General features: G+C 38.5%; 1 protein-coding gene across 1 annotated transcript in view; it reads left to right on the forward strand.

Moving 5' to 3' along the window:
- DRC1 (dynein regulatory complex subunit 1) overlaps positions 1–13921 on the forward strand; it is a 46614-nt gene that overhangs the window by 8860 nt on the left and 23833 nt on the right. The window contains exons 2-7 of the mRNA XM_001380198.5: positions 697–784; positions 2833–2945; positions 3885–4068; positions 8716–8853; positions 10429–10515; positions 10971–11093. Of these exons, the coding sequence (XP_001380235.2) occupies positions 697–784; positions 2833–2945; positions 3885–4068; positions 8716–8853; positions 10429–10515; positions 10971–11093 (733 nt within the window). The remainder of the gene's footprint in view (positions 1–696; positions 785–2832; positions 2946–3884; positions 4069–8715; positions 8854–10428; positions 10516–10970; positions 11094–13921) is intronic.

Here is a 13921-nt window from a genome sequence, read left to right on the forward strand (position 1 = left end):
CTAGTTATGTTCCCCTGGGCAAGTTACCTAATTTTTCTGAGCCTCAGTTTGCTTAACTGTAAAATGGGGATAATGAGAACACCTCCCTCAAGAATCAAATGAAAACATGTAAAGTGCTTTTCCTTAGAGTTCTATATAAATACCATCACCATCATTATCATTATTAGTAATACAGTAGACTAACTAAAACTTATCTTTTATGACCTGATCTCCTTTTTTGCTCATTTCTTTGTGATCTTTTGATCTTCTTTTCTGGGATTTTATTTCAAGGATTAGCTTTCCTGGGATGCTTTTTATTGTTGTTGCAATCCTTAGAGTAAGATAATGGCAGTAGTAGCTAATATTTAGATATTGCTTAAAAGTTTGGCAAATGCTTTACATGCTTATTGCACTGCAGGCTCGCAACAACCATGTAAAGGTAGTACTAAGTGTATTATTATCCCCATTTTACAGTTGAAGAAATAGAGTCTTAATGATTTGGTCACTAGTGACCCAGTGAATGGATTTGTACCTAGGTCTTTTCAGTGGAAGTGGAAGAGATCAGCATGTAAGTTGATTGCAATTACTCCTAAATTAGAAGATAAGTATGTTAACTTGCATTTGTCAAGGGCTGTAGAATTTTCTGTTTCTCCTTTGAAATAAATCCCCTCGTTATTGTGGAACAATGATTTCTCCCTTTTTATTTTCCCATTCTAGGGAAGCACTTGGAGAATTTCTAGATGGAAAGAAGGAGAGTGAAGAAGAGCAGTCCAAGAGCTTCAAGCAGAAAGAAGAAAGCAGATTGGTGCGGACTGGGTGGCAAAAGGATATAATTTAGTATAGTTTTGCAAGGCTACCAAAACTAGCCTCCTCTTCGATTCTTTTTTGGTATTAAAAAAATTCCTTTTTAAATCCTTATCTTCTGATGAGTTGTAAAAGCTAGGCAATTGGAGTTAAGTGACTTGTCCAGCATCAGACAGCTAGAAAGTATCTGAGGCCAGATTTGCTCTTAGATTTTGAAGAACCTTTTTTCACTAAACTATAAAACTGAAAGGCACCTCTATAGACAAACTAGTTCATTTCTCTGTCTTCAGACAGAGCTACACTTAAATGGTTACTGGACTAGAGCTTTCCTTGTCTGAGAACACTAAAGGGAATGAATTTTGATCATCTCTCAGTACAGTACTTTCACTATATTCCTTCTCCCCTCAAAACAAATCAATAAACTTTCAAAAGCTTCTTCTTGTCCCACCAAATATATAACCAGATATTCAAGACTCTCTGGGCTTAATGATCATTTCTATGCTACTCACTAGCATAGAAATGATCATTAAGTCCATAGGAACTGATTAGAGCACCAAGTGAGAAAGTATAGAGAGAAAGGAGAGGAAGGCCTAGGGAAGGTCTGAGGTGGGATATGGATGAAAATCCGGCAGAAAAAACTGAGGAGTAGTCGGATAGGCAGGAGAATCGGGAAAAAGCAGCACCACAGACACCCAAGAAGAGAAGGTGATCAGTGGTATTGAATGCTGAAGAGGTCAAAAAGGATGAGGACTGAGAAAAGACTTGGCAATTAAGGATTGACTTGACAAAAGATGTGGCAATTAAGAGAGTACTGGTAATTTTGACTTCTGTTGAATGATGCATCAAGTTTGGCAGTCAGATAGGGTGAGAGGAGACAAAGTGAATGAACTGAATGTAGATGGTTTTCTTAAATAATTCATGCATAAAAGAGAAGAGAGATATAAGAAGCTAGTGGGGATGGATGAAGTGAGTGAGGGTTTTTCAAGGTTGGGGATTCATGGGAGTGTTTGTAGGCAACAAGGAAAGAACCAGTAGATGTGGAGAGAATGAAAATTAGAAGTAGGGGTAGATGGCATAGAAGATAAAGTACAGGTTTGGAGTTGGGAGGTCCTGGGTTCAGATGTGGCCTCAGACGCTTCCTAGCTGTATGAACTTGGGCAAGTCACCTAATCCCAATTGCCCACTCCTTACCCTTCTGTCTTAGAGTTGTTACTAGAAAGTAAGGGTATAAAAAATTAGAAATGGGGATATCAGTTTGGGCAATCTACTGGGAAAAACCTGAAGAAGATGAGATCAAGAGTATGTAGAAGGGTTACATCTTTGTCAGACAAATGACGGGGGAGTAGTGTATATCAGCATATTCCATGGTCAGAATTTTTAGATGGGCAATAAAGAGAATAAATAGTAAGGGATAAAATGGTTGTGAGAGAGGTGAAAATAGTACTCAGAACATAAAAATACAGATAATACTGATAGATACTAGAAACTGCCCCATGACTAAATCTGTGGCCCATAGAGAATTATATCCTTTTCACTGACATCACTTTTTGCTTTGACATATGTTGTTATTTTAGGAACAGGATCAAGTCATTTGAGTGAGAATTAAGACACTTGAAAAAAATAATAGAATTTAACAGAGATTTAATAAGTGACTACTCTATACAGACTATGCTACTTCTTTTTCACATATGTAAAACTAATTTGTTAGGAGAGTATCTTTTCTTAATAATCCAAGTTGAAGGGGCAGCTAGATGACTCAGTGGATTGAGAGCCAGGCCTAGAGTTGGGAGGTCCTGGGTTCAAATGTGGCCTCAGACACTTCCTAGCTGTGTGACCCTGGGCAAGTCACTTGACCCCTAGTGCTTACTACTCTTCTGCCTTAGAACCAATACAGTATTGATTTTAAGACAGAAGGTAAGGGTTTAAAAATATATATATATATATATACATATATAATACAAGCTGAAATCTGCCCTCTTGAGGCACCCATGGCTCATATGTGAATCATATTCCAGTTCTTTCCCTTCTATTTTTTTTTTTTGTTTCTAGAGGTTGTCTAAATTGTTGCTCTGTGGCACTGAGCTAGTGACAAACATCCAAATTGCTGCTGATGTCAGAGAGACTCACAGAAGGGTAGAGGAAGATGAAGCAAAGCGTCAGAGGTGAAGGATTCTACTATCCCACTGTCTTATGGTCACACATATCTCCTCTCAAGGTCACTAAATTTTTTAACACTGATATTATCAGGACTTAACCCAATGTATTAATCTTCTACCTCCTGCCTGTTCAGGTTTGTGATGTGTTTCCTGACTTCTTCATCTATTTCTTCTGTCTGTCTAGGTGGTCTGTAGTGTACAATTTTATTTTTGTTTTTCCCTTTTCCCATCTTTACCCAGATGAATATTTTCACGAATACATTTTATTACAAAATAATGCTACTTGTTCTCTACCCCCACCACCTTTTATCTATCCTCTTCCTTTTGAATAATGTGTGCCCTTCCAGAAAGACATTATAATCATTTGTCCTATTGCACCAAGTTTTAGTGATCCCTATATAGTTAAACCTCCTTGTGTTATAGTCTCTATAGTTCCCCTTGCTTTTGGCATTTGTCGATAGTCTTCTTATATCCTGCTCATTGCTGGGCATTTCCATTCTTTTTCTTGTAGCTATTCTCTAATATCTAACTTTGAGGGTTTCATTCACAGTTTATAGACTTTTTGATTAGAATTGCAAGATTCCAGGTAAATGTATTTTTGCCAGGCTTCATTAGGCATATTCCATCCCTATTCAAAAGCTTGTAATTCCTCTATTTAAAACAGCCCAGAAGTAAAAAAAAATGTTATGTATTGTCCTTTACTTCATCTAACTGATAGTCTAATAGCATAAGCAAAAGGTTCCTGGGATCCTTTCTTGTCTCCTAGCCATACCATGCACACTCTAAACTCCACACCTAATTTTTTACTGTTCCCTTAATAATTAAGTCTTTCTCCTTCTCCCCTTCCTTCCTTCATCCAACAAATCCAAACAAAGTTCTAAGGAGCTCCCAATTAGCCTATCATAGTATCTACAGAGTCATGGACTACTCGGTTTATGTTTGCAGAGTGGAGAAGCTGGAAAATGAAATCAAGACCAGTCAAGAAAAGTTTTATGAAATTACTGGAAAGTGGCAAGAAAGTAAGACAAAGCGGATTCCCCAGGATCTGTGGAATTTACTCACTATGCAGCAACAGCAGTGTGCCTTGCTGATAGAGGAGAAGAACAAGCTTATTGGTGATTTACAACAGGCAAGAATTTAATGTTGTAGAAATGGGTTGGGATTAGGATTGGTTATGGTGCTGACTTGGAAGAGGAAGATGATGATGATGATGATGATGATGATGATGATTCATTTAAATATTTCATTAAATGTTTTCCACTTATATTAAAAAATTTAATAATCATTTAAAAAAATTGAGTTCCAAATTCTCTACCTCCCTCCCATCCCTCTTCCCTCCTTGAGGAGATAAGAAATTAGATATCTATTATACATATCAAGTTATGCAAAACATCTCCATGTTAATTGTGTTGTGAAAGAAAACCCACACCAAAAGTCAGTCACAATTGGTCATTGTACAATATTGCTGTCACTGTGGACAATGTTCTGGTTTTGCTCACTTTGTTTTTTATCAGCTCATATAAGTCTTTCCTTTTCTGAAATCATCCATCACAATCATGTATCACAACATGATCAACCATGATGGATGTCCTCTCTATTTCCAAGTCTTTGTCACAATAAAAAGAACTGGTTTTAAATATACTTCAATAGGGAAGTGTACTCAGGAAGGCTAAATTGTTTTACAAAATGGTGAGAGGCTAGGAAGGTTAGGGAGTGATAACATCTGGTCAGAACAGTGAGTTCCAGATGCAACCAGTTTTTAAAAAACTGGTTAGGATCCACTCAACCATTCTTCATACTTCAGAGATAGAAGTTTTCAGTTCTTCCATGGTGGTATGATCTAAGAAGATATATTTTTAATACTGTTTCAGCCTGTACTCTTGTCTTTGAGTGATGACAAGTACTCCTTTCTGCCCTGGTACTATGACCAGGATTGCTTGCTCTCTTGTGGCCACAAGCACTGGTATATATGCTAGTGCTCCTTCTTGCCCAGGGAGTCCACAACCAGGAATTGCAACCTGGATCTGTGTATGGACAGTGCAATCCTGCATCCAGAGCCAGGAAAAGAACTCCTGTAATCTTCTAAACAGTTTTCCAACCCCTCATTACCTTTTGTGGCTGAGAACTCCGGAAACCTTTGCTACTGATTCAACCACCTCCAAGGCCTGTGCTGACTTGCAAAGTGGAGTCTGCTTTGGTGCTCTGGTCTATACTCAGCTTCCATTTCAGCACTATAGACTTCTGCTGACCTTGTAAGTTATCTTGGAATGAAAAATAATTTCACCTCGTCCTTTTGTGGGTTCTTCCACTCCAGAATTTGTTTTGAGGCATTATGTCAAAATTGTTTGGAGGGTAATTTGGCAGAGATCAGGCTGGTCCATGTACCTTCTCTGCCAACTTAGCTCCATCTCTTGATATTTGCCTTTTTTATAATTTTCTTCCTTTACTTTCATTTCTTTACCTAATTTTCCCTCTACCATTCTTTTTTGATTTTTAAAAATAATTTTTTTAGTTCTTCTAAGAAATTTTGTTTGGCTTGTATCCAACTCACATTTTTTATTTGAGGCTCCGTATGTAACTGTTTTGACTTTATTGTCTTCTTCTGAATTTATGTCTTGAGCTTCCTTGTCACCAGATGATTTTTATGATCAGGTTCCTTTTTTAAAATTTGTTTGTTTGCTCATTTTTCCACTCTATTTCTTGCTTTGGACTTTTATGTTAACGTTGGGCACTGTTCACAGTTGGAGAAGGAGGAAGAGAACCAATTAAGCTTCAGGCTTTTCACACTGCTGTTTTCAAAGCTGATCTTGGGGGTTTTGGAAGTTTTTGGTACTTCCAAGATCTGGGGAGAAGTGTGGTCACTGTTCTCTTGGTCCCTACCCCAAAAGGGCTCTTCTTCTTTTGGAACTTGAAACAATTCTATTCATTCAGAGTCCTTGATCTCTTAATTGAAAGTGCTCCTTTCCTCCCTTGAATTGTGACCTACAAGGGAGTATAGGCAATGGAGATGCTGCACAGTTGGCCCTCAGGGCTCCCACTTCCTCTTGATCAAAAGTTCTCCTCTCTGCCTGTGAACTATGACTTAAGAGTGGATAGGAATAGGCAATGGAGTTACCAAAGGGCATTTGATCCTGAGTACACTGCTAGCAAATATATACATACATACATATATGTGTGTGTGACACGCATAGTTATTTATAGGTTGCCTGCCCTACTGGACTTGGGAGACCTTGAGGGCAGGGGTCATTTTTTCCTTTCTTGTAGACAGTATTAATAAGTTAAGTGCTTGTTGACTTTACCACTGATACACAATAAATCAAGAGTAGAGGCCCAAGTAAGATTATATGAAATATATTATATATCATAACTATTATATTAAGTAATATATTCTAATCATATATAATTATAGCATACCTGTTTATACCTCTATTGCTGTTATCTGTCTGATTCTGCTTCTGGATTCTAGTCTTCCATCTTTCATTGCCATCCTTCCTGAATTGTCCCTCTGGTACCTCAAGCTGAACAGATTCTTCCGTTCCAACTGATAACCATCTCTCTCTGGTACTTCACAAGCTGGATGTCCCCTATTTTTAATCTCAGGTTTATTTTCAACTCTTCCTTCTCTATCACTTTCCTTCTCATCGCCAATCAGCCGCCACTTCTACAACATTTCCCATCTACATCTTCTCTGTATCCCCCATAGCCACTGCTTTAATACTACTGCTCTGGACTATTACAATATTCCCTTCTTGGTTCTGCTCTTTCTCCCTTCTATGTCTGATCATGCTGTGCCTCTACTCAAAAATCTTCAATGATTGTCTCTTGTCTGCAAGTTAAAATTTATATTCTTTCACTCATTATCCAAAGCTCTTAATCTTGTACCACCCTGCCTTTCAAGCCTGATGCCCTTCATGCACTCTGTGTTACAGGCACATCAGTCTACTGAATGTGTATTATATTTTCCTGCCCTGGTGCTTGTTGCTGCTTATGCCTTTAATGTCTTTTCTTCCCCTCTTTGCTTGTCAAATTCCCATCCTTTCTCAACTCAAATGCCACCTCCTTCATGAAGATTTTCCTGAAGCCCCCAGTTGATAATGATCTCTCCTCAGATCTGGCATAATCTGGCTTATTAGCCCTCTAAGACACTTATTATATAATTTGTATATTATAGCTATGTACATAATTGGTAAAAAAAACCCCACAACTTCTCTCCTTCCTGGACTGAAAGGTTCATGAGGGCAGAGTCCATGTCTTATATAAACTTTTTATCATTCCCTGTGCTTATCATAATCATCTGTTTTGTATTGTTATCATTTCATATATTTAGACTTCTTTTTTTTTTTAACCCTTACCTTCCGTCTTGGAGTCAATACTGTGTATTGGCTCCAAGGCAGAAGAGTGGTAAGGGCTAGGCAATGGGGGTCAAGTGACTTGCCCAGGGTCACACAGCTAGGAAGTGGCTGAGGCCAGATTTGAATATATATTTAGACTTCTTAAGGTTTTGTCTTAACCCAAGAAGGAACAATGACAAAATAAGAGGGAGGTAGGCAGCTCCCTGTGATATTAGGTATCCAAGTTGATATCAGATTGATTAGGGATGCTGTGGAAGAGATGTCTACATTACATGGAAAGTTAGACTATAGCAGGGGGTTCTTTGGTGTAATAGACCAAAGTCTTTGGCAGTCAAGTGAAATCTATGGACTCTTATTGTGAATAATATTTTTTAATGTATAACATGAAATATAAGGATTACAAAGGAACCAGATATAATGAAGTATAATTACTAAAACATTAAAAAGGCAAGTTTATGAATCCCAGATTCAGAACTTCTGGACATAGGAACTCTGTTTTTTTCCTAATGAACAAGTTTTTGGTTTTATGAGAAAGGAAAAGAATATATTTCCATCAAGATTAGCCCTGTAGACTATCTGGTGAGAGAAAATAAAGCCACAGAGAATAAATTTGGAGCTAAACCTATTCTCTCTTATGTTAGTAATGGAACATTCAAAATTCAGTAACAAATATGTTATACAGAAAAATATATCTATTGGAGAATGGGTAATTTTCTCAGTTAACATTATTATTATTTTTTAAATGGGACAGGAGAGGGAATGTATTTACTGAAATGGCTCTGTTTTATGGTCAGATAAAGCAGAATTTGACCAACAAGTTATGTTGAAGAGGCTCATCCCTGTCTAACATCCTCCAGTGGCAGATGTTCTCTCTGATTCCATGACTCTAGGCTGACTCTTTTAAAGCCTTGTTATTCAAAGGTTGTACTTTTTAGTTTAGTTTTTTTTCTCTAAATTAAGTCTTACCTTCTGTCTTAGAACCAATACTGTTTACTGATTCTAAGGCAGAAGAGCCATAAGGGCTAGGCAATGGGAGTTAAGTGACTTACCCAGAATCACACAGGTAGTAAGTGTCTGAGGTCAGATTTGAATCCAGGAATCCACCGAGACACCTGCCTGTCCCTTTTTAGGTGTTTTAATTTTTTTTTAAATGTGCTAAAGGGAAAAAAAAAGTCAACTACAATGATTTGTAAATGAGGCTTTAGTCTAGATTCTCCAATAATATCTCTGCTACTTTCAAAGAGAGGGAGACCTTCTTTGAAACAATAAACCACAACTTCCAAGTCCAAAAAAAAAAGAAAGAAAGAAAGAAAGAAAGAAAGAAAGAAGGAAAGAAGGAAAGAAAGAAAAAAAGAAATGTGCTAGATGGTTGTCATTTAGCTCTACCTCTTCTTGAGACTGACATCTTTCATCTTCTTTTCCAGGAGTTAAAAGCAAAAGATGATCAGTATGTGAAAGACTTGAAAAAACAGGCTGATGACATTAACTTGCTACTAGGGCGGATGGAAGAACAAGTCAAGACTCTAATCAAGACCTTCCGTCAAGAGCTCTTCCAGATTGAGGTAGCAAAGACAGAGATGCAAAAACCACTTCTAGCCCAGACTGGGGGGATGGCATTTGTTGTCCACTTGGGAAGCTTCTCTGAGGAGAACTGTGTGTCTGTCCTAATGCACCATGGAGGCATCTCAAACATTTTGCAGCTCTGACTTTTGTTCCTTTTATATAACTGGCCTTCCATCAGAGATATATAAACCACCAGGTTTCTTTATAGGAGAAAAAAAAAGAGAGAAAACGGTGGGAGGTTTAAATACTTTTGTTGAATCTAATAATGATACTAATAATAGCTAACATTTGTAGAGGCACCAGCTAACATTTGTAGAGGTACCAGGCACTGTGCTAAGCACTTTAACAATATTATCTTATTTGATTCTCACAACATTGGGAAGTAGGTACTATTATTATCTCCATTTTACGGATGAGGAAATGGAAGCCCACAGAGGTTGTGACTTGCCCAGGATCATCCAGATTGTAATCTGACCAAAATGTAGAAGAATAAGAATGGGATGAGGATCCTGGATGCACAGAGTGCCTCTACAGCCTCTTCCCTAGGACACATGCCCAGAAATTGATAGAATCCTAATACTAAATCCAGATCTTCCAAATTTTTTCATTCCAAGACTTCTTCTTTGGTTCTATACACCAAGCTCTGCCTTTGCTTCATGAGCATCTTAACCAGTGGTAGAGGGGACATTTCCCACTTGTCCATGTGGTTTATCTCATCCTAAAGTGTGGTCCCTGGGCTACGTGCCTGGTTTCCTTTTAGTTCCCAGAGGTTGATTCTTTTGCTCCTTAACTATCCTTTCAACTGTCACTGGTACTGACTTTAGGAATGGGGTCACTTACTCTTTCAGAGGGATATTCCATCTTTGCCAATTTGATGCCTGTAATAACCATTTTCTTAAAATTAGACCACTGAGGCTGCCAACTTAGAGCCAGGGGTCTTGCATTTTTTGTAGAGGAGGAGTGTGTCTTTGTAAGAACTGACCTAGATTATCATCTGGAACTCCTCAAAGTATGGGGCTCATGGCCTCTCAAAGCAGGCTCAAGGCTCTGGCCCTCTTTTTCCCCCCAGTGACATAATTTTATTATTCCTTTAATAGCATTCCTTATAGAACAGCAGGGAACAATACAGGAAAATTTAGGAACACAGTAATAACATTCATAATATCATGTATTTAAAACATGAAATAAAAATTATTACTAGTCAGATGATATCAAATCAGTCAAATTCATTTCCAAATTATCTTTTTTTTATTTAATGTTTTTCTCCAATTACATGTAAAAACAATTTCCAACATTTTTCAAGGAATATTGAGTCCTGAATTCTCTCCCTTACTTCCTTTCCATTCCCTACTCCCTGAGATGGCAAGTAATCTCATGTAGATTATATATACACAATCATGTAAAACATTAATACTTTTGTGGAAGAAAACTGAAACCAAAAAAATTAAGAAAGGAAGTGAAAAAAGTTTGACTTTTTTGTCTGGATTTAGTCTGGATTCAGACTCCCTTAGTTCTTTCTCTGGAAGCAGATGGCATTTTTTAAAAAATCATATCTGGCCCTCTTATGATTACAGAAAGCATTTGAGCAGGAGCGACAAGAGCTACTGACCATTAATAAGAAGAAATGGGAGCGTGAGATGTACATTCACAATGTCAAGGAGGTAAAGGATGAAGGGGTGAACAAGTAAAGGAGGCCAATGGTCTCTTTCTCTTTCTTTCTCTCTCTCTCTCTCTCTCTCTCTCTCTCTCTCTCTCTCTCTCTCTCTCTCTCTCTCTCTCTCTCTCTCTCTGTCTCTCTGTCTCTGTCTCTCTCTGCCTCTGTCTCTGTGTCTCTCTCTCTCTTCTCTCTCTCTCTCTCTCAACTCTTACCTTCCATTTTAGAATCAATACTGAGTATTGGTTCCAAGTTGGAAGATCAGTAAGAGCTACACAATGGGAGTGAAGTTCTAAGAAAAGAGGTAAGGGCTAGACAATGGGGGTTAAGTGACTTGCCCAGGGTCACACAACTAGGAAGTGTCTGAGGCCAGATTTGAACCCAGGCCTGGCTCTCAATCCACTGAGCCACTCAGCTCTCCCAGGTTGTTTAATTTTTGCTCTTTCTTCCTTCTGATCTTAGCTGGAGTATCTGATGTCCCACATGAAGAGAGTAGAGGATTATGAAAAGCAATTAAACCAGCAGAGAATTCGGGACTCAGAAGAATACAACTCCATCAAGATCAAACTGGAGCTGGATGTACAGGTTAGGTCAAAGGGGATCTAAATCATGGTCTGTTCAACCTTTCTCCATAGAGGAACTCAGAGAGAGAAGACCAGTGATGGATTGCTTATTATCTACTGACTGCCCATAATATGCCAGGGAAGGGGAGATGGGAAACGATAGAGGTCAATTCAGCAACTGTTTATTAACTGCAGGCCCCATGTCCCCTTCTAAAGAGCTGGTCCAGGAAGGCATGTGCCTCCCACCTGCAGTGGCCCAAAGCTAGAGGGGACCGCTAGCTCCTGCCTAGTGTGACAACATCAGCCTGCAAAAAATCTCTCCCTGGGTTGAAACAGCTAAAACCAGCAGGATGAAATTCAATAGGGAGAAATGAGTACCAAATTTAAGAAAAAGCAATTACATGAGTACAGGAAGGAGGGAAGGGAAGCCTGATGACATAAATTTATAGGAAAATCCACAAACATAAAATACAAGCCAGTCTCCACCCCCCCCCCCCAAAGAAAAGAAAACCAAATAGTGAGTGAAGGCTTTGAAACTAGGCCAACTAAAACCCTCTTGATAAAGCTCTATCTAACTCTACGTTGTGGCTTCCAAGGGAATAACACTCAATAAGACAGAAGAGGTATAGCAATTCAGGATTATTGATGTAGAAAATTGTGATTTTTTTAAGCAATATTGGGCATAGGTATGGAGGATGACCAGTGGCAAAGAGAGGCCGCATAAAAGAAGCGTTGTGCTACTTTGGCTGCTGTGGATTCTCTCTGTCCATGGTGATGGGAATAGAAAATGGGAAATCAGAACCCAAAGTCTGGCTTCGTTTGTTGTGCTTCTAGAAAGAGGGCTGTCACTGCAAAGGCCTGTGGCTAGACTCCCTGTTGCTGATCTGAGGATTGGGGAAATGTGTTCTCATGGGAAAGAATGTCGTCATTAGAGAAGACAACGGCAAGCCCTGCTTAGTGTGCAGTCATTATTCTCAGAGGCTTGGTTACTGTGCCCTGATAATAACCATACCTTCCTCAGGCTCCTAGGTCAGTAGTTCCCTCTCTCCCCATTCATTGTTCAACTCTAAACAAACTTGGATTTATCCTTTGTCTTCTCAGACCATCTCTGAGGCTGTAACTTCTTCAGCCATATTTTATTTTTTGGTGGGGAAAGATATATCTGTGAGGTCTGCTTTACTTCCCCACTAGTCAGTTCTCTGTCTTGACTGACCCCCCCCCCCAAATGGAGAGTCGTGAATTAGAATGAACATCCATAGTCAATCTTCACCTGTTCTCTAGTAATAGAACTAATGATATAAGAAACTAGCAATATAAATAACATATAACTAATAACATAATTGATATAATAGGCTAGTAATGAATAATATCCAAAGGCAAGCTTCACCTGGGAGCTAGTTCTATATCTAACAACATAGGTAACTAGCAATATAAGCCATATATAACTAGTAACATAAGTAATATAAATAGCCTTAGTCAATCTTCACCTGTGAGTTGGCTATAACAATTATAATAAATATGGATCTGAGAAAGTAAAGCACCTAATTTTATTCTCTTAATACACCAATTAATTAATAAACTATGATCTCTTAATCACTAAAATAATTATCTTAACAGCTAGCATTTATATAACACTTTTAAGATTTGCAGAAACAATTTACTTCTGTTACCTCAGCTCATCTTCACATCTACCCTGGGATGTAGGTGCTGGTGTTAATCCCATTCTGCCAATGCAGGAACTCAAGCTAAGAGATCAAGTGACTTGCCCAGGATCACACAGTTAGTTAATAAGTGTCTGAATCAGGATTCAAATTCAGGTCTTTCTGAGTCTTCTAAATCCAGGGCTCTATTCATTGTGCCGCCGAGCTGCCTCCTATTTTCTTTAAGATGGCTCAGTAAACCACCTTCTCCATGAGACCTTTGTTGTCATCTGCTGACTGAAGGTGCTTTTCCCTTTGAATTTTTTCTCTGCTTTATATTTTGTACATATCTGGGGTATGTTGGTAAATGCTTAACAAAAGTTGCTCTCAAAAACACAACACACTTATACATTTCATCTGCCTTATTAACATTTTTCCATCACTTTCCTAAGTCTAGACAGTCAACAAAACAAATCCAGCCCTGATTTATAGCATCTGCTGATTTCTGAGGTATAAATGTGCACATAACAACCACCTTGTAATAAAAACGATGATTTCTAGAGCTAACATTTATATAGTACCTACTATGTGCCAAATACTATGCTAAGTGCTTTCCAAATATTATCTCAATAGATCCTCATAACAACAACCCTGGGTGGTGGTGGTAGGTGCTATTATTATTCCCATTTTACAGATGAGGAAGCAGAGGAAGGCAGAGGTAAAATGGCTTGCCCAGGATCATATAGGTACTAAGTATCTGAGATCACATTTGAACTCAGGTCTTCCTGACTCCCTGCCCAGTTCAAGCTGACTCTGGCACCCCCCTTGGTACATGTCCATATGAAAGTAGGTTGTGTACCCTATTAGAATATAAGCTCTTTGAGAGAGAGAATATTTCACTTACTGGTTTATATCCCCAGTCCCTGACACATAGGGGGAGCTTAATAAATGCTTGTTGCTTGGTTGATGTCATTTCATTTTATTTCCTAAGAACTCATATAGAAAAACCGGATAAGAATTTGGCTTGGCTAAGGAGCTGAAATAAAAAGAGGGACTAAAGCCATGCTAGTGCTCTATTAGTGTCCTGGATGCTATCTTTTACACTAACCAAAGAGCAGACATGGGCTCTGTATTGAAGGTGGAGTTTGTACTTTGTTGTGTTGTTTCAGTCATGTTTGACTCTTCGTGATTCCACTTTGTGGTTTTCTTG

This window comes from Monodelphis domestica, chromosome 1 (genome assembly GCF_027887165.1).
Source record: "Monodelphis domestica isolate mMonDom1 chromosome 1, mMonDom1.pri, whole genome shotgun sequence".
Lineage (NCBI taxonomy): Eukaryota > Metazoa > Chordata > Mammalia > Didelphimorphia > Didelphidae > Monodelphis > Monodelphis domestica.